The following is a 25,280-nucleotide window of genomic DNA, read 5'->3' as shown; positions in this document are numbered from 1 at the left end:
ATGTCCTCTTGCGGTTGAGGATCAATAAAATATATTTTACTATTCAAAAATGCTCGTCTATCTCACTATTTGGGGCTCCCTAGTGGCACAGCGGTCTAAGGCACTGTATTTCAGTGCTGGAGGCTTCACTACAGACACCCTAGTTCGAATCCAGGCTGTATCACAACCGGCCGTGATTGGGAGTCGGGGGCGCACAATTGGCCCAGCGTCGTCCGGGTTTGGTGTAGGCCGTGATTGAGAATTTGAATTTTTCTTAACTGACTTGCCTAGTTAAATAAAGGTACAAAATTATAATTAAGTCAAGCTCACCTGCCGCTCTTGGTGACTATCATCTCATTGGTGACTTCCTTAAACTTCCGCCACAGTTCCGCTTCCTCGAGCGTCACCTTCAGCTGCTTCTCCGTGGGGTCCCCCTTCTCGCGCCCCGCTTGCAACTCGCTCTCCACCACGCTTAGTAGTCGCGAGATACAGCACTGGCTGGCAGGACCAGGGCAGGGGTTACCCCCAGCCCTGCCTTCAGCTAAACCCTCCACCTTCATTTGGGGACCTCAACGAGGTTAAAGGCTACCTCTCAAATAAGACTGATGTTTTCTCCAAAGAAAGTTTAAAATGAGGTAAAACAAATATCTTACTCACAAATATCTCACTCAGCAGGTGATGGGGAAAAAACGCCGTTAGATTCGGTTAAATTGAAACAAAACAAATGAATTCCCATGTGGGTGTTTTAGCCATGAGGATTATGAACTGCAGTTGAAAATCAATGCGACACTGGTGCGGAGCACAAGACAGGTTCGGCCGGCCGGTCATGTGATCAACTCTCACTAATTTACCATTTACAGAGCGTCATTTGTCAGAGGGAGAGAGAAAGAGCAAGAGAGAGGAAGAGGGAGGGAGAGAGAGTTTCTTTGATGAGTTAGCCTAGACCTTAAAGGGTCAATCTGCAGTTGCTACATCTAATTTTGGACTTATAGTGAATGTTACATACCCCATTGATTCTTGAAGAACATAACGTGTAAATGCCTCATAAGCTTAGTTCAACTGTAAAACCTCAACATAACCCAAACTTTAAGCTTGTAAACATTGTAAATGTAAACAAACACTGTAGCCTATAGCCTGAAACCATGCTTAAAACTACAATTTGTATATATTGGATGATCAGTCCTTGCATCCATAGCTTGGTCTATGAATTTGAGAGTGGTTATATTTCCCAGGCACATCCCTCAGCTTTTTACCAAAACAGAGGCAGGATGTGGCTTTGTTATGGTTTCAACTTGACTAAGGATAGCCCCTTTAAGTCTTCAGGCCATAATACCAGTCTCTCTCTCAACTTGCATTGAAATACCGTACGCCTATTTGACCACTTGTCAGCATGACTTTTCAGGGGAACACTTTCAGCACCATGGACAGCGAAGGACCACGTCGGAGGGGGCCAGAAGACAAGTTGACTGGCTTTTCCGTTCGAAATGATCATAATTCCACAAAAAGACAAACGTTGCTGTCGTGGGCCTGTAGCCTTATTATATAAATCATTATCGGTGACTACGGTTAATGGTCTAACTACCGGTGCTCTTGGCAAGGAGTGGAATCAGATGCTTTTAGCGCACGGATTGAACAAGCCTCCCTCTCTTCCAAAACGACAGAAAAGCTTCTGAAGAAAATTAAATATAGTCTAGGTCATTTCGTACGGCTATTTTTTCGGATAATAATTCAAGTTCCTGCTCTTAAGTATATACAACGGAAACTATGTTGTTAAAGTATGAACGACTGAAAACGTAAAATGCTTCCCAGAACATTTCCCTCCACTCTTGGTCTGACTCCCTACTGGGCTCAGAGACCTGTCCATTTGGACTACACTAATGTAGCCTACTGTGTGTTGTCTAAAAACATCTAGTTTGGTACTATACGGTTGTATCTGCATTTTTTTTTTCAACATGTAGTTGACATTGCCTTGTTCGGTTCAATGGTCTCTACCTATACAGTAGTCTAAATACCCCAATGACATGTTAAGTTCAAAATAATACTATATATTTCTGACACCATGCAAACCAATGAGGGTTCGGAACTTTAAAGCCAATTATCTCAGAATCATCTTTTTCAGGTAGAACGAAGTTGCTTCAACTAGTTTGTGCACAGTGGAAGCTCCGTGTCACACCCGAGGAGGGAAGAACAGAGAGCACATGGAACGGTCAGTGTCCAGAAGGGCTCCTATAGCGACACCCGATCCCCGCGAGCTGGCGGTGTGACCGAACGGCCTTGTGAGCTCGCAGCTGCAGCGGTGTGTGTTTGGAGAGATATTTTTTTTAATCAGCGGCGGGCGGCGAGCGGAGATTAGGGGCTTTACTGATTTAAAACGCATAAAGGAGCGTCATTAACTGAGCGCGAGGCAAATATTAAAAGGTGGGAAGCAAAGCACAGGTAAACGCACCAAATCATAATACCACGATACACACCTCAGACCTTTTGTACAAGGAATGCGTTTGTGTGTGTGTGGCAGTGACCCCGGTGAGACATCAGAAAATACAAAGCCAAGGAAGGCAAAACAGGTGGTACAACTCTCACTCTTGCACATTAAAACACTCCACAATATAGTTTGAAAATGTTTATTTCTGTTGTAAAATGGTGTCACACAAACAGGACAAGAACACATGAAACATGATTAATACATTATTGGCCTACATCGCTAAATTATCGTTACACTTTAAAACATTAGTGTTGAATTTCCAGATGGTACAAAAAATAATCGTTTTAAAAAGTATTTCTTCCAGACCTGTAATTACCTGCGTTCATATTAGACAAGACGAACTAACCATGGTGCTAAAACAATGTATCCTGAATATAGAACATATGTTATTCTATAAAACAAGTGTTTAATAGCATCATACACGTTTTAATGCAGATGAAACAGCCATCTATAGGGAGGTTTTATGAAACAGAGGTCACTCAGGAGAGTTACAGTAGTACAGTATACATATTTTAAAAAGCAGTGATGACCTGGTTTAAATCATGTGAAGTAAGGCAGAAAAGTCACACAGCCCCAGTGAGAGTTTTTTTTAATGGTCGTGACTAGGGCATGCTGAAGCCATCATTGATATTTTAATTCCGCCCAGAAAACGGCTACAGTACTAACCATGAAAGAGTTGAAACAGTTAAAGAGTAGTGTTTACAAGGAAACATGATTTAAAAAAAAAAAACTATTCCCCCAGAAATTATAAAAAAACTGAAATGAAAGCCAAAATACCAGTGGAAAAAATCTTACACAAAATTGTCTATAGTACTACTAACCATGACAGTTAAAACAGCAGTTAGACATGTTTATAGGAAACGGAGTTGAAATAAAAATAACTCAGACGTTTTATATAAAAGGTGAAAGTTTCATGAGCACTTGAAGCAGTTCTTCCCTTCTTTTTTTCTGCATGTACAGTTGATGTCAGAAGTTTACATACACCTTAGCCGAACACATTTCAACTCAGTTTTCACAATTCCTGACAATCAATCCTAAACATTCCCTGTCTTAGGTCAGTTAGTATCACCACTTTATTTTAAGAATGTGAAATGTCAGAATAATAGTAGAGAGAATGATTTATTTCAGCTTTTATTTCTTTCTTTACATTCCCAGTGTGTCATAAGTTTACATACACTCAATTAGTATTTGGTAGCATTGCCTTTAAATTGTTTAACTTGGGTGAAACGTTTTGGGTAGCCTTCCACAAGCTTCCCACATTAAGTTGGGTGAATGTTGGCCCATTCCTCCTGGCAGAGCTGGTGTAACTGAGTCAGGTTTCTAGGTCTCCTTGCTCACACATGCTTTTGCAGGTCTGCCCACAAATTTTCTATTGGATTGAGGTCAGGGCTTTGTGATGGCCACTCCAATACCTTAACTTGTTGTCCTTAAGCCATAACTTTGGAAGTATGCTTGAGGTCATTGTCCATTTGCAACCAAGCTTTAACTTCCTGACTAATGTCTTGAGATGTTGCTTCAATATATCCACATAATTTTCCTACCTCATGATGCCATCTATTTTGTGAAGTGCACCAGTCCCTCCTGCATCAAAGCAACCCCACAACATGATGCTGTAACCCCCGTGCTTCACGGTTGGGATGGTGTCCTTCGGCTTGCAAGCCTCCCCCTTTTCCCTCAAAGATAACGATGGTCATTATGTCCAAACAATTATATTTTTGTTTCATCAGACCATTTCTCCAAAAAGTACAGTCTTTGGCCCCATGTGCAGTTGCAAACCGTAGTCTGGCTTTTTATGCGGTTTTGGAGCAGTGGCTTCTTCCTTGCTGAGTGGCCTTTCAGGTTATGTCGATATAGGACTTGTTTTACTGTAGATACTTTTGTACCCGTTTCCTCCAGCATCTTCACAAGGTCCTTTGCTGTTGTTCTGGGATTGATTTGCACTTTTTGCACCAAAGTATGTTCACCTCTAGGAGACAGAATGCGTCTCCTTCCTGAGCGGTATGACGGCTGCGTGGTCCCATGGTGTTTGTACTTGCGTACTATTGTTTGTACAGATGGAGGTACCTACAGGCATTTGGAAATTGCTCCCAAGGATGAACCAGACTTGTGGAGGTCTTGTCTGATTTCATTTGATTTTCCCATGATGTCAAGCAAAGAAGCAGGTAGGTAGGCATTGAAATACATCCACAGGTACACCTCCAATTGACACAAATTATGTCAATTAGCCTATCAGAAGCTTCTATAGCCATGACATAATTTTCTGGAATTTTCCAAGCTGTTTAAAGGTACAGTCAACTTAGTGTATGTAATCGTCTGACCCACTGAAATTGTGACACAGTGAATTATAAGTGAAATAAACAATTGCTGGAAGAATTACTTGTGTCATGCACAAAGTAGATGTCCTAACAGACTTTCCAGAACTATAGTTTGTTAACAAGAATTTTTGTGGAGAGGTTGAAAAACGAGTCTTAATGACTCCAACCTGAGTGTATGTAAACTTCCAACTTCAACTGTATATCTATCCAGCTAGAAGAATGTTTAACAGCAGGCCCTTATATTCAGACTCCTGGTAAGTGCACTTGGGATTAGGTGCAAAAAGTCCTCTGACTGTACAGATTTCCAGACCTGAGTCGGTGAAATGATCAGTAGTCAGCTGTCCATTGTGAACACATGTAAATAAACACCTACAGTACAACTAACTAGTGAATACACACCATGTTGGCACCTAAATATAGATCTGAATAGTTTTGGTCTGGTTTGATTTACAGTTAGAGAAATGACAGAGGTGGTGCATTGACCCTTCCCCCACAGTAAATTAAGAGGAGCTGGACTCACAGTGTAGAAAAACACACAAAATTCACATATACACCAACCTTAAAGGGACAGACACCACACACACATAAGATAAGGCATCCCTCACAAACAGATTCCTCTACACAACATCATACCTCAGGTACACTTCTGCTCTGGAAAGCATTCGCTGACGAGTGTTTACTCAGTGGGCACCATTCCAGCACACCTGTGTGGCGTCTGTGTGTTTGCCAGAGAGTTGAGGGCTTTAGCCAACCCCCAAACACACACACATCATAACCCCTCAGAGGGAGAGTGAAAGGGAGGTTTGCAGCCTCACTTCAGACAGACAGAGAAGGCCTTTATGACAGCATCCCTGTGAACAAACAATAATAATAGGTAAAAGAATAAACACTTCAAAGTCAAGTTTAAAAAACTTCAAAGAATTTGCTTTATGACTGAACCATCACTGAATGGGAAGGGATGATGTAATACTGTGAATAGAGCAGTTAAGGCTACAGACAGAGGTGGACGGGCAGTTAAGGCTACAGACAGAGGTGGACGGGCAGTTAAGGCTACAGACAGAGGTGGACGGGCAGTTAAGGCTACAGACAGAGGTGGACGGGCAGTTAAGGCTACAGACAGAGGTGGACGGGCAGTTAAGGCTACAGACAGAGGTGGACGGGCAGTTAAGGCTACAGACAGAGGTGGACGGGCAGTTAAGGCTACAGACAGAGGTGGACGGGCAGTTACTGTAAACCAACACTCACCGTGCGAATGGAATGTAGGACAGGCCATACCTGAAACACAGAAGGATAGTAGAAGTCAGCGTCATACATCACACACAGCAAAGGGCTGTATAAGGTCTCTATCTGAAGTGTGTCAGTGGCAGAGAGTCTGTGAAAACAGAGTTTATGCATGAGTGTTTGTTGTGTTACAGTGGAAGTTATTTTAATGGTGTTTATGTATGTATGTAAACTAATTGCACATCTGTGTGTACATGTATGTGGGCAAGAGAGAGTGAGTGTGTGTGTGTGTGTGTGTGTGTATATGAATCTCCTGTCTTTGTGAAGGAGGTGCTTGAGAGAACAAAGCTAGCTGCATTAGTCGTGTGTGATTAGCCAGGCTAAAAGCTATGGCCATAATTACTCTGTTTTCAGTTACAAATAAGGACCTGGCATTGAGCTGCCTGCCAAAAAGCCCTCAGCACAGAACAACTCTGGGCGTGTGTGTGTGTCACTCAGACTGCAGACTGTAGGGATGTAATACCACAAACACACACTAAAGGAAGGAGATTAATCAAGCACGTGTGTGTGTGTGTGTCACTCACCAAGCGAAGGCCAGAAACTGTAGAATACAGAAGAGTAAGGCTAGACCATTATTCTTCCACTGTAGAGAGAGAGAAGCACTCAGATATACTTTGAGGCAGAACAATGTAAGACAAAGTTTAAATGAGTAACAGACTAGCTAAAAAGGCCTGCAGGGATTTGATAACACAACAGGTGCAGGATATGTATCATGTGTGTGTTATACTCACCCAGAAAGCAGAACACATAGTTAGAACCAGACAGGTCTGTGAGGAGAGACAAGTAGCATGTAATTAATGAACAGAAAAACTGTTTTTTGTTGTTTTACTATCCTGGTGGGGACCAAAAGTCCTCAGCATAGTAAAACAAGGAACATTTTGACACGTGGGGATAGTTTGTTGGTCCCCACAAGAAAAATATATATTTTAGGCTTAGGGGTTACAATTAGGGTTAGAATTAGGAGTTAGGGTTAGAATTAGGAGTTAGGGAAAATAGTATTTTGAAAGGGAATATATGTTTTGGTCCAGACAAGGATAGTAAAACAAACATGGGTGTGTGTGTGTGTGTGTGTGTGTCGTGTGGTCTCACCAGCATGATAGCTGTGGCCAGTGCTCTTTCTTTGGCACACATCCTCTTCAGCTGATTAAGGGGTCCCATCAGGAACATAGTGCTGAGAATACACACATTATTTGACTAAACTTACATTATTGTAGTAACTGCACTAGAAATGTGATTGCTGTATCATGTGCACCTTAGGTGTTAAACTGGACAAGGACAATGCAGCTGTGATCTGGGGAGGGTCCCAGAGATACCTTAAAATCTAAAAATAGGCCTAACTGTTTTGTAAATGCCCACATAAGCCACACATACACCCACTAACACTCAACAACGCTCTACTCACCTGCACAGAGAGGCAACATTGCCGAGAGTGTACAGCACTGCAAACAGAATCAGACCAACCCTTGGAATCCACAGCAAGCATGTCCCCTGCCACCAGGTGAGAGGATGAACAATTTAGCGTCGGCCCCTATTCTACTGTAGACACTATCAATTGGTCCCAAATTACTCCCATTCTACTGTCGACACTATCAACTTGCCCTTAGTGTCTAGACCTCAATGCACATATTTGAATTTCTCCGAGATCAACCCCAATACTTTCTGGAATAAAAACATATCGATGTGTACTGGCTGACTGAGAGAGGTTTGGGAAACACAACTGACAGCGACACACATAATTGACAGTCAGAGCAATGCTGAAATGATGGGAGAGAGAGATGACGACTCACCAGAATGGAACACAAGACCCCGAGCACGAAACATGCGATAAAGCCCTTCATGCGCGTGCCCCAGCCCAGGGTGGAGGCTTGGTTCGCCGCCTGTTTCAACACCGCACCATTTATAAACAACATAGCTAGAAACCATGGACATCATTCACCTAGCTAGCCTAGTGTTTCTAGCTAACGTTACTATGTTATTGCTAAGCAACTGTACTCGTAACGTAGATAAAGCATGCGTTGAGAAAGGCTTAGCGAGAAAGCCAAACATAGCTAGATATTATTTAGGGTAAACAACATATTAGCTAACTACATACAGTAGCTAACGTTAGCTAGCTAGAAAACGTACCTACTTGCAATATGTTGCCGTCATCATTGTTGCCATCTTGGCCACTCAAAACTTTCTTTAGTTTGTCCATTAAAGTTGACACAGATAGAATGTAGCTAGTAGTTCTAGAACTTTCCCGTTGCTTCGATTGGCTTAGTTTTTAAGAACGCCAAATATCGATTTTGTCGAGCTATTTTTCCTGTTCGAAGTGCAACAGGTGGATTGCGATAACTTCCGCCACTGTGTAACCACGGAGACGGGACGGGCTGGGGATAACTGCAGTACCACAATAACAAAAGGGGGCAGCAGAGCCTTATATTTGTGGTGGAAACCTCACAGTAGTACACAGTACTAAAGATGATACAACTTAGTATACATTTGACCATTAGAACAACCAAGTATTTTATTCAATGACTAGGGGAAAACAAAGACGTAGATGGGATACAATGTAAACATGTAAATGCCCTTATTTGACTAAACAAACAACATCTTGAAATAAACACATTGAATCGATTCTTATAAGTAAAACCTTTGGAAAAACATCCATACATTTCACTCATACACTATCACACAAACTATTTTAAAAGATACTGGATTATTGGGATTTGGGGGAATACAGAGGTCTCTCTCAGCACAGCACTCTAGATTCAGAACAGGTAGTTAACCCACTGTTCCTAGGCCGTCATTGAAAATAAGAATTTGTTCTTAACGGACTTACCTAGTTAAATAAAGGTAAAATAAAATAAATAAAAATAAGTGATGTCCGTATCTAAGCAGTTCTGCAAGGTTCATTACAACGCTAGGCAGTTCTGAGTGTTTTTCTGCAGTTCTTCACCGGTTCTGGGTAGTTCTTCCAGGTTCGGTGTAGTTCTGTCTAGGCAGTTCTTTCCAACTATATGCAGTTGTGAGAGGTTGGGTCCAGTTCTAGGTGTTTCTGTCCAGTTCTAGGCTGTTCTACGTGGTTCTCAGGGTACTTTGACTCGAGTGGAGCTCCAGTAGAGTGGTTCTGGCAAGAGCGCCACCTGCACACAACACGCCTGCTTCCTCCACAGCCACTCCTATATACACTTCAGGGAGAGAAAGAGTGTTTGAGAGAGAAACACTCCCTCCTCTGTGCAGGTCATCATGGCAGATGAGACCCACACAATCAGTGTCGCTCTGCAACACAAACACACAGATTTACTTTTACCAAAGTGTTAATTGAACAGAATGAGACTAAAGTAGTGTTCTCAGAAAGACCTCCACCTGGCCATCACACACACCGCCAGCGTACCGGAGACATGACGTTCCGCCTGCGGAACCGCGTTTGCATTTTAATCTGGAATGGAGGTTGGAATCATGGAGGATCGTCGCTCAGTATTGGCTGGTATCGGGCAGCCAGGATCATTCATGGATGAGATGCATTGCAGGGAGTTTGGCCTGGCAGGAGACGTGGCCCTAGTAGTGTATGGAGACGAGACAACTGTATCATCGTTGAGAGTTGAGCCTGAGAGAGAAACACACACACAGAGACAGAGAGGAAAGTGCACGAGAGAGAGAGGAGGAAAGAAAAACAGAGAGATGAAGGGGGAGTGAGGAGTTAAGTGACAGATAATTTACTGAATTAATCTGAATTCCCAACACAAGGAACTCAAGTAAACATACCCACCAGAGGGGGGTGTAAATGATGTATGCTCCTGCCTATTATAATCCCATTAGTCCCTGTCCTCTGGCTGTAGCTAAGGCACAACAAAGCAATGTAACAACTTTTATTTCTCTGGCTGACAGTCACTGCCTTTTTGTCTTGACTTCCATCAAATGTCTAGCTGCTGTTTCCAGAACATGTGTTGCTGTCAGATAGGGATATAAAAGGGTCCATCTCCAAGAGGCCAGTTAGACATTTCTTCTGCTTCTGTGCTAGGTGGTGTCTCACTGTTGCAACTTGTAATAAACTGGAAAGATTGATTGACTTTACCCTACGACTGCTCTCCTGTTTGTTCTCCTGGAAATTCCTATAACACTGAGCGTGAGAAAGAAGAAACAGCTATCTACCTGTATTTTGGGGTTCAGGCTAGGAGCTAAAGAGCCCTGTGGTGGGTTGGTGTGTGGTAGGGGATCCTGGCGGAGTGACTGACCCTCCCCCTCAAAACTCATTCCTACTGGTCTGTGTATACAACTCCCAAAGACAAAGCAGATTCCTCTACAACAGTACCTCACATGTACACAGACTCACTGGACAGGGTAGTGATTGCCGACGGTCTGCCCGTGGTGGAGCTTGTCGTTCGAAGCTGTTCTTCCTCTCCTCTATCACTGTCTCTCTTTTCTCCACCTCTTTATCCTTGTCCTCCTGTTCTGCTGCTTTCTTGTAGCGGCCCATCCATGTGGCATAGATGTTATCATCCTCCTCATCTCCCTCTTGTTGTCCTCTGGCTCAAAGAGAATCCCATCTGGCTCCTCAGCATCAGAACCTTCTGGATAAATTAACACTATCCTCCAGTTCTGTTTCGATTCTATCCTCAGGTTCCATTAGAATTCTATCCTCCAGTTCTGTCCCGATTCTATCCTCAGGTTCCATTAGAATTCTATCCTCCAGTTCTGTCCCGATTCTATCCTCAGGTTCCATTAGAATTCTATCCTCCAGTTCTGTCCCGATTCTATCCTCAGGTTCCATTAGAATTCTATCCTCCAGTTCTGTCCCGATTCTATCCTCAGGTTCCATTAGAATTCTATCCTCCAGTTCTGTTCCGATTCTATCCTCAGGTTCCATTAGAATTCTATCCTCCAGTTCTGTTCCGATTCTATCCTCAGGTTCCATTAGAATTCTATCCTCCAGTTCTGTTTCGATTCTATCCTCAGGTTCCATTAGAATTCTATCCTCCAGTTCTGTTTCGATTCTATCCTCAGGTTCCATTAGAATTCTATCCTCCAGTTCTGTTTCGATTCTATCCTCAGGTTCCATTAGAATTCTATCCTCCAGTTCTGTTCCGATTCTATCCTCAGGTTCCATTAGAATTCTATCCTCCAGTTCTGTTTCGATTCTATCCTCAGGTTCCATTAGAATTCTATCCTCCAGTTCTGTTCCGATTCTATCCTCAGGTTCCATTAGAATTCTATCCTCCAGTTCTGTTTCGATTCTATCCTCAGGTTCCATTAGAATTCTATCCTCCAGTTCTGTTTCGATTCTATCCTCAGGTTCCATTAGAATTCTATCCTCCAGTTCTGTTCCGATTCTATCCTCAGGTTCCATTAGAATTCTATCCTCCAGTTCTGTTCCGATTCTATCCTCAGGTTCCATTAGAATTCTATCCTCCAGTTCTGTTTCGATTCTATCCTCAGGTTAGATATCCTCAACCTTGGGTTCTGTTACAATTGTATCCTCAGGGTCCATGATACCTGCCATGAGGGGCAGGGGGGAGTGTAGGCTCACTCAGGATCCAGGGAGTACCGGAGGAGGGCTGAAGTAGAATAGAGGCTGGGTCAAAGGGTTGTGTTGAGGCAGGGCTGGGACAGAGGGCTGGGTTGAGGCAGGGCTGGGACAGAGGGCTGGGTTGAGGCGGGGCTGGGACAGAGGGCTGGGTTGAGGCGGGGCTGGGACAGAGGGCTGGGTTGAGGCACGGCTGGGTTGAGGCAGGGCTGGGACAGAGGGCTGGGTTGAGGCACGGCTGGGTTGAGGCAGGGCTGGGACGAGGCAGGGCTGGGACGAGGCAGGGCTGGGACAGAGGGCTGGGTTGGGGCAGGGACAGAGGGCTAGGTTGAGGCACAGCTGGGACAGAGGGCTGGGACAGCGGGCTGGGTTGAGGTAGAGAGTAGTGTAGATAGGCTAAGGTTAGAAGATGAGAAGATGGAGGCTATAGAAGAAGGATTTGCTGCTGCGCCTTTGTCCGATCACATCGCTGCCTGTTTCCCTCTACCCAGATCAGTGGTGAGGTAGTTCTCTCTCTCATACTGTATCACCTGTTTGGTGTGTGTGGCTAAGCTGGACACCACAATACACTGCTAGGCCACAGTCCCAACAGCGTGTTAATAGCAGAGAATCCTCTGTAATCTGTTTAACGCGGGGCTGACAGGGGGAGGTGCTGGGAAAGGGGAGGAGCTTATCGATATAGAAATTAATCCACAAAAACAATATGTTTTTGTGGATTAATTTGGGTAGAGAGAAGGAGAATGGGGAGACCAATGAAGAAAGGGTGAATAGAAAGGTGGCAGAGAGGTGGACGAATAGAGGGGTAACGGAGTAGGGGGATGAATAGAGGAGTAACGGAGTGGAGGGATGAATAGAGGGGTAACGGAGTAGGGGGATGAATAGAGGGGTAACGGAGTAGGGGGATGAATAGAGGGGTAACGGAGTAGGGGGATGAATAGAGGGGTAACGGAGTAGGGGGATGAATAGAGGGGTAACGGAGTAGGGGGATGAATAGAGGAGTAACGGAGTAGGGGGATGAATAGAGGAGTAACGGAGTGGGGGGATGAATAGAGGGGTAACGGAGTAGGGGGATGAATAGAGGAGTAACGGAAAGGGGGGATAAATAGAGGAGTAACCGAGTAACGGAGTAGGGGGATGAATAGAGGAGTAACGGAGAGGGGGGATAAATAGAGGAGTAACGGAGTAGGGGGATGAATAGAGGAGTAACGGAGTGGGGGGATGAATAGAGGAGTAACGGAGAGGGGGGATAAATAGAGGAGTAACCGAGTAACGGAGTAGGGGGATGAATAGAGGAGTAACGGAGTGGGGGGATGAATAGAGAGATAACCAAGTAACGGAGTGGGGGGATGAATAGGGGTAACAGAGTAAAGGAATGGGGGGATGAATAGAGGGGTAACAGTAATGGAGTGGGGGATGAATAGAGGGGTAACAGTAATGGAGTGGGGGATGAATAGGGGTAACAGAGTAACGGAGTGGGGGGATGAATAGAGGGGTAACAGAGTAGGGGGATGAATAGAGGAGTAACGGAGTGGGGGGATGAATAGAGGAGTAACGGAGTAGGGGGATGAATAGAGGAGTAACGGAGTAGGGGGGTGAATAGAGGGGTAACGGAGTAGGGGGGATGAATAGAGGGGTAACGGAGTGGGGGGATGAATAGAGGAGTAACGGAGTAGGGGGATGAATAGAGGGGTAACGGAGTAGGGGGATGAATAGAGGAGTAACGGAGTGGGGGGATGAATAAAGGAGTAACGGAGTAGGGGGATGAATAGAGGAGTAACGGAGTAGGGGGATGAATAGAGGAGTAATGGAGTGGGGGATGAATAGAGGGGTAACAGTAATGGAGTGGGGGGATGATCACTTAAGTAGCTGCAATGAGCAGTAAGCATCTTACAAACAGTGAGAAGTTGGGCTAAAATTAGCCTTGCCAATTAACTTAAACGAGAGAGAAATACATGTTACCATACGCAAACACAAAAAATAAATCCAACTTCATTGCAACCTGGTTTACCCACTGGCCTGATTTTGTGTCTTGAGTCTGCCTGTTACTGTCTGTTAGTGTGTATGTCTCTGTTATAGTGTGTGTGTGTGCGTCCCTGTGCCGTCCACATGGAGGGTCAGAGGTGAAGTGCCCTCTCCAGTGTGGTGCCTCTTCTGGTGTTTCTTTCGGTCGCCATCTTGTGAGAAGCTTCTCCCACAGTCAGAGCAACTGTACGGTTTCTCTCCAGTGTGAATTCTCATGTGTGTGGTTAGTGTGTCCTGTTGAAAGAAACGCTTGTCGCAGCAGGAGCATTGGAGAGCTCTCTCTCCGTAATGGAACCTCCTCAGATGCCTCATCACTCCATCGGAGCGGGTAAAAGTCTTCCCACATACTGAGCAAGGATAGGCTTTCTTTTCAGAGAGTGGTAGCTCGTGTTTGCGCTTGTGTCTCCTGTACGTTGCATCGTGTCTGAAACTCTCCCCACACTCGTTGCAGAGGTAGGGTTTCTCTCCAGTGTGTATTCGCTGGTGATGTTTCAAACTATGTGCCTGTGTAAAACCCTCCCCACAGTGGGTGCATATGTATGGCATTTGTCCACTGTGTACTCTCTGGTGTCTTTCAAATTTTCCTTTGTGTAAGAACCGCTTACCGCAGTCAGAGCAGTAGAGGGCCAGCTCTTCAGTATGTACTGGCAAGTGTGTTGTTAGTTCTTCCAGGTCAGAAAAGCTCTCATCACACCTTGGACAGCCGTGAGGTTTCTTTTCCTTGTGTGTAAGGTGATTTTTTTCCAGATGTTTTTCAAGCTGCTCCAAATGGACAAAGCCTTTCACACAATCAGTACAGGGGTGTTTAAGTTTCTTCTTCTTTCTTTCATGTGTTTTCAGGTGTGATTTCAGATGATCTGTGCGGGTAAAACCTTTACCACACTCAGAGCAGAGGTACGGCCTCTCTGTCATATGAATTTTCTGGTGTGTTTTAAGATTATCCGAACGGGTATAACTTTTACCACAATCAGGGCAGATGTGACAAGGCTTCTGTTCTCCGGTATTAGAACTCTTGAGACGGTCCTCTGTATCGTGAGGCTCTTCTCCGTCCTCCTGTTTGATTTGCACCTGCAGTATATCTGTGTGTTGATTGTCCCTCTCAATATCAGCCATTGTCTCTGGAGTATCCTCCTGTAGCACTCGAAAGGAATCGTTTGATGATTCGGTCAAAAGGAGCACCACTTTTGGCCCAAAGTGAAGGGGGAGTTTCTAGGATTCTGATGTGTTGTCCCAGGTAAGGCTCTCCCGCTGGTGGTGTGGTGGACAAGATCTGATAGGATCGTCTCACCAAATACCATGTAGTCACGGTCTTGATGTAAAAAAGAAAATAAGAAAAACATGGTTAGCTAGTTCGTAGTTTGACAAAAGACAAAAGTAGGCAAATGTTTTGCCAGTTAGCTAGTTACGTGCCTAATTTGGTTGATTATCAATATCCATCAGCTGTGTTGTTGTTGTGAGTCGCAGAACGCACGCTGGCTATCTGCTCTATCAACTTCCGGTTCATCAAAAGTTTACGAGGAAACGAGCAGCTAGCCTTGTCTCTTCAATCAACATTTGTAAGATACGACTAAAAGACGGCACATAAGATTTCCACGGAGAAGCAATATGGGTATGCATTAATGTAAAGATTGTGGCTAGGTAGCTATATAGCTTACTCTTTCTAATCAAGCTGTCGGTGGAAGCAGGCCGTTGTGGGTGTAGTTTAACGTAGCTAGCTAACGTTAGTTATCTAGCTAAAGTTAGCTTCCGCTGACATGAGTTCTTTTCTCTAGTCTTGTTATCAAATATTATAGGCTAGCTGACGTTAGCTAGCTAAAATTGCACACTCAATTTCAGTGAATCTCCCGCGAAATGTGTGATTAACTGTAAAGTATAGTCATACGTACTTGCTTGGCAGTATCACTCGGGTGGTGCTGTGGCCTATGCACCAAGTTTGCCTGCTAGGAGTCATGGGTAACTGCATACATTGAGCGTGTCTGAAAGTGGGCGTTGCGAAATAAGCGGGAGGATCAACAAAGCGTAAATCTAACAGCTAATTGGGCAGATTGGTTGTCACTCAAGACCGTTTTGCGTGGCTGCTTCCTTGTAGCGTTTTAGCCAAACTCTGCATGGTCAATCCGATGTCTGCATTGACCATGCAGCATTTACAGCGATATGTCCTCTGCAGAAGTCATTGCATTCATACCTGGAGTCCTGAGTGGCGCAGCGGTCTAAGGCACTGCATCTCAGTGTTAGTGTTAGGCGTCACCCTGGTTCGAATCCAGGCTGTATCACATCGGCTGTGATTGGGAGTCCCATAGGGCGGCGTACAACTGGCCCAGCATCGTCCGGGTTTGGCCGGGGTAGGCTGTCATTGTAAATAAGAATTTGTTCTTAACTGACTTGCCTAGTTAATTAAAGGTGGACATATATATACATACATGTGTGTGTATTTATAACCAAGACCACAGCCTGTCGTTCCTAATGGAAACAAATTAGTCATAGTGGGCAGAGCCAAGCACGAGCTAGCGAGATCCTATTGGCGCGTTCTAGCCAACATCTGCGTAACCTAACATTTCCGTTAGGGAACGCCTAGGGAACGCCTACTTTGAAATGCGCATGTGCAATAACTCAATTCGCCTTTGCACTCCTAAATAACGTTTTTTTTGTTTACTTTAACAAAGTGTAAAGTTTACAAAACTTAGTCCACTCTGTTCATAACATATTTTAGTTTTGGAAACAGAAAAACGTATTGCAATCAAATGTTTCATAAATTGAGAAAATTAGCAGAATGTCGGACAAAATCCATCTCGTTACATCTTCTCGGACTTCCATATTTGGTAGTGAGTGGAAACACCAAGCGAATGCTTCACATTTATACATCCGGTGAAATATCTCTAATTCTGTGTTCATATTTCTTGCGCCTCGCGGAATAGCGCGGTGCTGTTGTAAAGGAAGTATTCTTCTACGGTATTTTGGCGATCGCACAATTGAATGTGCATCCCGCCACCTACTGTGCGGGATGTAAACAGGACCCCCGTCCAAACAGATCTGATCCCCCTGTTAAAAAAAGAAAACAGATCTGATCCCTACACAGGCTCAAGGGGAACCTGGGATGGCGGGTCTTCCAGCACCAGTACCCCTCGCAATTCTTCCCAGCACACACTTGAAACATGGCCAAATAATTTACAATTCTTACATAGTAGTGGTTTGGGGAGGAAAGCTCTGACAGAGTATCTTACATAACCAAGCTTCACATGCGATGTATTTACACTTTATAAAAAAAACAACAGGATCGACAGACTTTATTTTTCCATTCAGAACATTTGTCTTCACCAGCTTTGCTCGAAGTGCTGCTTGATTCGAACTCAGCATCTACATCTGCCATCTATTCTGCCGCCTTAATTATCCTAACCTGCCACGGTAATTATCCTAACCTGCCACGGTATTTATCCTAACCTGCCACGGTAATTATCCTAACCTGCCACGGTATTTATCCTAACCTGCCACGGTAATTATCCTAACCTGCCACGGTATTTATCCTAACCTGCCACGGTAATTATCCTAACCTGCCACGGTAATTATCCTAACCTGCCACGGTATTTATCCTAACCTGCCACGGTAATTATCCTAACCTGCCACGGTATTTATCCTAACCTGCCACGGTATTTATCCTAACCTGCCACGGTATTTATCCTAACCTGCCACGGTATTTATCCTAACCTGCCACGGTAATTATCCTAACCTGCCACGGTAATTATCCTAACCTGCCACCTAACCTGCCACGTATTTATCCAAACCTGCCACGGTATTTATCCAAACCTCACGGTATTTATCCTAACCTGCCACGGTATTTATCCTAACCTGCCACGGTAATTATCCTAACCTGCCACGGTAATTATGCCACGGTATTTATCCTAACCTGCCACGGTAATTATATCCTAACCTGCCACGGTATTTATCCAAACCTGCCACGGTATTTATCCTAACCTGCCACGGTAATTATCCTAACCTGCCACCGTATTTATCCTAACCTGCCACGGTAATTTATCCTAACCTGCCACGGTATTTATCCTAACCTGCCACGGTAATTATCCTAACCTGCCACCTGCCACCGTATTTATCCTAACCTGCCACGGTAATTATCCCAAACCTGCCACGGTATTATATCCTAACCTGCCACGGTATTTATCCTAACCTGCCACGGTAATTATCCTAACCTGCCACGGTATTTATCCTAACCTGCCACGGTAATTATCCTAACCTGCCACGGTAATTATCCTAACCTGCCACGGTATTTATCCTAACCTGCCACGGTATTTATCCTAACCTGCCACGGTAATTATCCTAACCTGCCACGGTAATTATCCTAACCTGCCACGGTAATTATCCTAACCTGCCACGGTATTTATCCTAACCTGCCACGGTATTTATCCTAACCTGCCACGGTATTTATCCTAACCTGCCACGGTAATTATCCTAACCTGCCACGGTATTTATCCTAACCTGCCACGGTATTTATCCAAACCTGCCACGGTATTTATCCTAACCTGCCACGGTATTTATCCTAACCTGCCACGGTATTTATCCTAACCTGCCACGGTAATTATTCCTAACCTGCCACGGTATTTATTCCTAACCTGCCACGGTATTTATCCAAACCTGCCACGGTATTTATCCAAACCTGCCACGGTAATTATCCTAACCTGCCACGGTAATTATCCTAACCTGCCACGGTATTTATCCTAACCTGCCACGGTATTTATCCTAACCTGCCACGGTATTTATCCTAACCTGCCACCGTATTTATCCTAACCTGCCACGGTAATTATCCTAACCTGCCACGGTAATTATCCTAACCTGCCACGGTAATTATCCTAAACAGTTTAGCTAAAAGGAAGCAGTTAGCAGTCAAGCAAAATTACATTGAGTGGCAACTGCCCAATTAGCTGTTATATTTCCATACCCACTTTTGTTGACCCTCCCACTTATTTCGCAACGCCCACTTTCAGACAATCAATGTATGCAGTTTCTCATACTTGACCAGCAGTGGAGGCTGCTGAGGGGAGGATGGCTCATAATAATGGCTGGAACGGAGCAAATGGAATGGCATGAAACACATTAAAACCATGCCATTACCACGAGCCCGTTCTCCTCAATTAAGGGGCCACCAACCTCCTGTGTTGGCCAGCACAGCTCACAGTGTAGCTCTGGTCCAGGGCGTTAGCACATCCCTCTAATGCCCTGGACCAGAGCTATTCACAGTGATGACCAGTGGTGTGATTCTTGGATATGGTGAAATGTGTACTGTTTGAACACTTGCATCTCACCTAACGTCCATCCTTCTTTAAAGTAAGCACTGCTGTACTATTAAGTAAGTAAGTAGCCTTGCATGAGTCTATTTCCTGTTTTCTGATGCGTGAGGCAGCTTGATGTGTACTCCCTTTGGACAGGACATTAGTCTATCGCAGGTCTTTACCCCCAATCCATTGCTGAGTGCCAAGCAGAGATACATCTGGTCTCATTTTTACAGTCTTTGGTGTGACTTGGTTGGGGATCAAACGCTTAACATTCCATCTCAGGGTAGACACTCCAGAAGTATTCAAACAGGGCAAATGTGTGCTTTGTGTAGCCTGCCTGTATACTTACCTCCCCCTCCTTCCCCACAGATGGCCCCCTCCCTCTCTCTTCTCTGAGACTCCTGGTGCCACCGCTGCGTCTGATGTCTGCGGTCATGTGGCAGGTGGTGGGGCGGCGGAGTTTGGAGCATTATGGGAAGCTGGAGGACTTTGTGTGTTTGGTCACAGAGACAGTTCCAGAACTACTGACTGACAGGCAGAGAGCATTACTGCTTCTAGGCCTCAGAGCAAAGGTGTGTGTGTTTCTACCAGCAGTAACCTACATAGTATTTTCCATGTGCTGTAAATCAGAAGTTCACCTCTGTTGTAAAGTGTTGCACAGTGTTGTAATTTTAAACGGACCTCCTGATCGGTCCATCTAGCAGATGTCCCAGGAGTGGATAGTTGAGGATGTCGCCCCAGAACTCATCCAGACTCACCTGGACAGGATCCAGTCCATCTGTCTGACAAAGGTGAGAGAGAGGGCTCATGGGAACTGGATTTTTACAGCCTGCCTTTTACTGAACCTATAGAGTGATAGGGTGGAGTAAAGGGAGGGAACCGAGTGCCAGAATGGGGACACACCTTTTCTGAGTGCTGAGAGGGAGGCGTTTGGCCCTGACACACACTAAGGTATGTGTCTGTTGTTTTTACAGTCCAGTGACAAGGCCTTTGAGGATGCCAAAGCCAGGCTCATGGCGTACACCCAGAGGAGTCCAGGAGATCAATGGGCTGTAAGAAAATTAATCTTTCTTCACTTGAGTAACATGCAGCAGAGCAAGTGACAGCACTGTACTAAACTCTGAGTTCAGTGAAGAATTGTTCTCTCTCTCTCCTCTCTCTCTCTCTCTCTCTACTATCTCTCTCTCTACTATCTCTCTGTCTACTATCTCTCTCTGTCTACTATCTCTCTCTGTCTACTATCTCTCTCTCTCTCTCTCTACTATCTCTCTCTCTACTATCTCTCTCTCTCTACTATCTCTCTCTGCTATCTCTCTCTGTACTATATCTCTCTTTCTCTCTCTGTACTATTTATCTCTCTTTCTCTCGCTACTATCTCTCTCAGTTTGGTCAATACTTTAATGCAGAGCTGGAGTCTCTGGTGTGTGTGTTCCTCTCCAGACTGGAGGAGCTGCTGCCAGTACCAGACTTTAAACAGGTACACAGTGACCGGCAACCGCATGTCAACCATCAACTTCACTACTAAGAGACTACACAAGCTACATATTGACCACATTTACCAACCCCACTTTGACCACCACACATCTCCCCCCTGTGTTCCCCAGGCTGCTTCCTGGCTTGACTCTGTCCCCGGTGGTGTGGATGAATGTCTGCAGTCTATCCCCCACAGTGACAGGCTGAGGTCTGTGCTGCAGAGCCAAACGTGCTGCCGGGAACACCTGATAAATAGAGGTACATCACCAACCCTGCAGAAATCACCAACCCAGTCATAGTCTGTAGTCTCAGTTGTTTTAAAAGTTACAAAAAATGTATTTGAATTGTTTACAACTGTGCTTCTCGCTTGTCTTGTGCAGACTCCAGCCCATCCCAGACCAACCTCCTCAGCTCTCTACCTGTTTGTCTTTCAAATTTGATGGTGTACCATCCCTCTGCAAACTCTGACAGGGAGTCAGAACCCTTCCCTGAGGAAAGGATGGATGAAGAGAGAGAACAACAGGAGAAGGTCTGCATCAAACGAGAGGACGACGAGAAATCGAAAGTAGCCGAGCTGATTGGTCAAGACCAGGAATCAGCCAATAGAGTGGCAGGGGAAATGGAAACGTCCAACCTAGGGATTATGGGTTTCATTGTTCAGAGCCAATCTATAATGATTATCCCCCAGTCGGGCCAGCACTCTCTTGCTGTCGTCTCCCAGTCTGCACCCACTCTCACCCTGCCTGTGGCCTGCAGGGGGCAGACTGCAGTCAACTCTCCCTCAGGACAGAGCAGGCCCTCGCCAGAGAGGAACACTGTTCCTGTGAGCAGCCAAAAGCCCCAGGCCTCACCGGGGAGGTATGTGTGGTCAGTATGTGTGGTCAGTATGTGTGGTCAGTATGTGTGGTCAGTATGTGTGTGTGTGTGTTAGGAATGCAGTAGCGTGACAGTACGTATGGACAGATTGTATCAGAATGGGTGTTTTGAGTGGTAAGTGTGTGTGTGAGTGGTAGTGTGATGATGGACAGAGTGTGTGTGTGTGTCTAACACCACACTGAGGAGGAAAGTGTGGTCAGCGTGTGTTTGGGAGTGTGTGTGTGGAATGCAGTAGCGTGACAGTAAGTATGGACAGATTGTATCTTCTTGTGTGTTTTTAAGTGTACATTATTTGAACAGTGTCGAAACGTGAACTGTATGTGAGTATTGGGTAAATACACACGTGAACTGTATGTGAGTATTGGGTAAATACACACGTGAACTGTATGTGAGTATTGGGTAAATACACACGTGAACTGTATGTGAGTATTGGGTAAATACACACGTGAACTGTATGTGAGTATTGGGTAAATACACACGTGAACTGTATGTGAGTATTGGGTAAATACACACGTGAACTGTATGTGAGTATTGGGTAAATACACACGTGAACTGTATGTGAGTATTGGGTAAATACACACGTGAACTGTATGTGAGTATTGGGTAAATACACACGTGAACTGTATGTGAGTATTGGGTAAATACACACGTGAACTGTATGTGAGTATTGGGTAAATACACATGTGAACTGTATGTGAGTATTGGGTAAATGATGAATGATTAACATGACATGTTATTTCCCACCTCAGCATCATCCCAGAGTCGTCTGATAAGCCTGTAGAATGTATTAGGGTGGAGAATGACACAGGTGAGTGTCTTATACCCTCCTAAGCACCTGCAGCTCACAGGAGGCTGCTGAGGGGAGGACGGCTCATAATAACGGCTGGAACAAAGCAAATGGAATGGCATCAAACACCTGTGTGTGGTTTATTCGATACCATTCCACTCCAGCCATTATCACAAGCCCGTCCTCCCCACCAGCCTCCTGTGCTGCAGCTCCCTATCAAGTGTACGCATAAGATATTCCTATTTTGTCCTCCATTACAAACTCCATTTCCCAATATCCTCTCTGGTTATCCTCTCGTGTGCCTTTAAATTCGTATGCCTTTAAATACGTAATTCTGTCCTTGAGCTGTTCTTGTCTATTAATGTTTGTGTTATGTCATGTTTCATGTTCTGTGTAGACCCCAGGAAGAGTAGCTGCTGCTTTCACAGCAGCTAATGGGGATCCTAATAAAATACCAATTACCTCTCACCTTCTCTTCCTGTTTCCTCAGACAGCCCCACAGGGGAGTCATCGTCTTCCGAGACGCTCCCGTCTAGCGTATCCCACAATCCCCGGCGTGTTGCCCATAAGTGTCCGACGTGCGGGAAGTGTTTCATCTACCGTTCCCAGGTGCTGCGTCACCTGACCACACACTCGCGAGGCGGCCGCTACAAATGCGCCCAGTGTGGCGTTGGCTTCCCAACGCCCTGGAGCCTGAACGACCACAAGCGCTCTGTGTGTGTCAACGCCACCTTCGACTGCGCCCAGTGCGGGAAGCGGTTTGCGTCGCTCCGCGAGCAGTACCGCCACCGCCTCACCCACAAGACCAACACCTGTTTTCAATGTGGGGCGGGCTTTAGGACCCAGCTGGAACTGACCCGACATCACAAGACCCACTGGGCCCAGCCGCTGCATCAGTGCTGCCTGTGTGGCAAACGCTTCCGCCTCCTCTCCAGCCTGACCAATCACAAGCAGACTCACTCTTCCGGCGGCGGCTTCGCCTGCACCCAGTGCGAGCGTGTGTTCGGCTCGGCGAAGGAGCGCGACGCCCACCGGCAGATGCACCGCGTACCCAAACTCGTCTGTCCTGTTTGCGGCGAGACATTCACCTCGCAGGCCAAACTCATCAAACACCAGCAGACCCATCCGGTCCCAGAGGGGAGCGAGGGCCAGAGGTACAAGTGCCGTTACTGTGAGGAGACGTTTACAGGCCTGACCCTCATGAGGATCCACCAGAGAAGCCATCTTGTGGACAGACCTCATCAATGTGACCAGTGTGAGAAGAACTTCACTACTCTGGGGTCCCTCCAGTCCCACCTCAGAACCCATTCGGAGGAGAAGCCCTTTCTCTGCGCCCACTGCGGCAAGCGCTTCCGGACCAAAGACGGCATGGAGGGACACCTCCGGATCCACACGGGCGAGAAGCCCTTCCACTGCTCCTACTGCGGGAAACGCTTTACGGCGCTCGCCGGGTTGAACGTTCACGTGCGGCGGCACACGGGCGAGAGGCCGTACGTGTGTGAGGTGTGCGGAAAGGCGTGGCCCTCTGGTGGGGACTTGCAGAAACACATGCGCTGTCACACAGGAGAAAGACCTTACAGCTGTGTTGACTGTGGGAAGACATTCTCCATATCCTGTCACCTGACAGAACACATGAAGACACACTCAGGTCAGAACCAGGAGCTTGTAGTTAAAGGGATTGCTCGGATTTTGGCAATGAGGCCCAAAGAGTTCGATGAAGTTGTGGATACCATTTTTATGTCTCTGCGAGCAGTTTGGAGGAAGTTGCTAACTAGCGCTATTGCATTTGCTAAGTCCCTGTGTAAGAATTTCCACAACAATACCCATAGACTTCCAGTCATTGCGCTAATGCTAGTTAGCATTGGCTCGCTAAACTACCTCTAACTTCCTTCATACTGGACACAGAGACATCATCTGACTCTGGGGAAGTAGATAAAGGGACAACATCCCGAAGTATCCCTTTAAGGGGGCCGTTGATTTAACAATTATATGGTGTATATGAATGATACTGTTGTCATTTGTCCAAGAAATGCTAAACATGTTTGTAGTTTCATATGTGATGCAGGACATATGCAGTGCGTTTATGCATTTGTGATCGATGATAATAAAACAAACAATTTAATCGTATCTCTGTGTAAGCTGAAGTAACTCTGTGTAATCTTGATTTACTGTCCCGTCCCTCAGGTGAGAAGCCGTTCTCTTGTCCAGAGTGTGGGAAGAGCCTGAAGAGGAAGTTTGATCTGAAGAAGCACCTATTGACTCACTCTGGAGTGCGTCCGTACCCCTGCCCTCACTGTGACAAGAGCTACACCCGCCGCACACACCTCAACAGGCACCTACAGAAACACTCGGCCGAGCTGTTAGCAGCAGCATTGTAGCCAGCATCATTTGCCCACGGATGGACATCTCAATAGTATTCTGTCCTTGAAATAACAATGGGCTCCCATCACCAAGATTCTGAATTGGAATCCAATGACTTTGAGAGACTAGAGGAACAGAACGTTCTGCCTATGGATGGCAGGGGAAGCAATGTCTCCCTGCTGCTTGAGTTAAGTTGAGATCATGGGACTTTTCCTGATTCATCTTGTGTTAATCAAGAATATGATTTCTGTGTGGTCTGACTGTAGTCTGTCATTATCAAATAGACCTAAAGCAATTTCTGTCTCCTATGTCGTGGCCTCTCATTTGTTGGTGAAACAGTTAATTATAAAATAGTTGACTGATGGGTAACCTGAATAATACCTCTTCAATTCATATCCTGTCTGTAATTCAGTTTAATATTTCTTCTGTGCTTTGATAAAACCTATCCCAAGTTCTACCTGTGTTGGCATTTTTCTTCCTTACCAATGACTGCTGGTGGTGATAATATGCCCTTATAAAGTCATGTTTCAGGCAGCGTAGTTAATATCAAATGCACTGTTAATCAATTGTATTTATTGTTAAGAAATTTGGTGATAATACATTGAAAAAATCCTATATTTACATTCCAAAAGAGATCAAACAAATTACAAGTCTGAATATTGTACTAACATCTCATCTCCATGGTACAGTATATAATTGAGATGGGTACTAAAGCAAAATATGCACAAACTCAATGACCCGTTTATATAGCTTAATTATGTGTGACACTAGCCAACTAATTTATTTTCATTTATTTATAAAGTAAATGAAAATACACATTTTAAAATTAATAAAATAAGGCAAGACCCCCATGCTGCCACCGTACCAGAACCTCCAAGAAATTCAAAAAACCTGAGCTCCCGTCTCTTCAGGTTACTGG

The 25,280-nt window shown here is 45.2% G+C and overlaps 3 protein-coding genes across 15 annotated transcripts in view; 1 reads left to right on the top strand and 2 right to left on the bottom strand.

The window, feature by feature from the left end:
- The window catches only part of tbx19 (T-box transcription factor 19), an 8,162-nt gene extending 7,332 nt beyond the window's left edge, over nucleotides 1–830 (bottom strand). The window contains exon 1 of the mRNA XM_035759385.2: nucleotides 310–830. Within this exon, the coding sequence (XP_035615278.2) occupies nucleotides 310–539 (230 nt within the window). The 5' untranslated portion in view covers nucleotides 540–830. The remainder of the gene's footprint in view (nucleotides 1–309) is intronic.
- Nucleotides 831–2,586: 1,756 nt separating this feature from the next.
- sft2d2b (SFT2 domain containing 2b) lies at nucleotides 2,587–14,698 on the bottom strand. Of its 7 annotated transcripts, XM_035759381.2 has the most exons (10): nucleotides 10,373–10,679; nucleotides 9,406–9,646; nucleotides 8,186–9,318; nucleotides 7,845–7,934; nucleotides 7,460–7,545; nucleotides 7,147–7,228; nucleotides 6,789–6,824; nucleotides 6,582–6,640; nucleotides 6,022–6,051; nucleotides 2,587–5,627 (listed from the first exon to the last, which is right to left on the bottom strand). In XM_035759381.2, the coding sequence occupies exons 3-10, from the start codon at nucleotides 8,249–8,251 to the stop codon at nucleotides 5,588–5,590; spliced, it is 489 nt and encodes a 162-aa protein (XP_035615274.1). In that variant the 5' UTR covers nucleotides 8,252–9,318; nucleotides 9,406–9,646; nucleotides 10,373–10,679; the 3' UTR covers nucleotides 2,587–5,587. The 7 variants fall into 7 exon arrangements, 1 of the variants encoding a protein (XP_035615274.1); XR_008131546.1 differs by lacking the exons at nucleotides 2,587–5,627; nucleotides 6,022–6,051; nucleotides 6,582–6,640; ... (2 more) ...; nucleotides 7,460–7,545; nucleotides 7,845–7,934 and having other exon boundaries at nucleotides 8,538–9,318; nucleotides 10,373–14,698; XR_008131543.1 differs by lacking the exons at nucleotides 2,587–5,627; nucleotides 6,022–6,051; nucleotides 6,582–6,640; ... (2 more) ...; nucleotides 7,460–7,545; nucleotides 7,845–7,934 and having other exon boundaries at nucleotides 8,538–9,318; nucleotides 10,352–14,180.
- On the top strand, nucleotides 14,180–24,816 carry LOC118373280 (oocyte zinc finger protein XlCOF6-like). 7 transcript variants are annotated; one of them, XM_035759373.2, is made up of 11 exons: nucleotides 14,801–14,819; nucleotides 15,050–15,194; nucleotides 19,234–19,436; nucleotides 19,569–19,655; nucleotides 19,839–19,916; nucleotides 20,249–20,341; nucleotides 20,469–20,595; nucleotides 20,718–21,204; nucleotides 21,963–22,021; nucleotides 22,491–23,648; nucleotides 24,185–24,816. In XM_035759373.2, the coding sequence occupies exons 2-11, from the start codon at nucleotides 15,191–15,193 to the stop codon at nucleotides 24,376–24,378; spliced, it is 2,490 nt and encodes an 829-aa protein (XP_035615266.1). In that variant the 5' UTR covers nucleotides 14,801–14,819; nucleotides 15,050–15,190; the 3' UTR covers nucleotides 24,379–24,816. The 7 variants fall into 7 exon arrangements, with proteins under 7 accessions (XP_035615268.1, XP_035615266.1, XP_035615267.1 ...); XM_035759374.2 differs by having other exon boundaries at nucleotides 19,566–19,655; nucleotides 20,718–21,195; XM_035759372.2 differs by having other exon boundaries at nucleotides 19,566–19,655.
- Nucleotides 24,817–25,280: the final 464 nt, after the last annotated feature.

Source organism: Oncorhynchus keta, unplaced genomic scaffold (genome assembly GCF_023373465.1).
Source record: "Oncorhynchus keta strain PuntledgeMale-10-30-2019 unplaced genomic scaffold, Oket_V2 Un_scaffold_29839_pilon_pilon, whole genome shotgun sequence".
NCBI classification, from domain to species: Eukaryota; Metazoa; Chordata; class Actinopteri; order Salmoniformes; family Salmonidae; genus Oncorhynchus; species Oncorhynchus keta.
The sequence above is the reverse complement of the archived record's forward strand: the minus strand, read 5'-3'. Positions and strand labels throughout refer to the sequence as shown.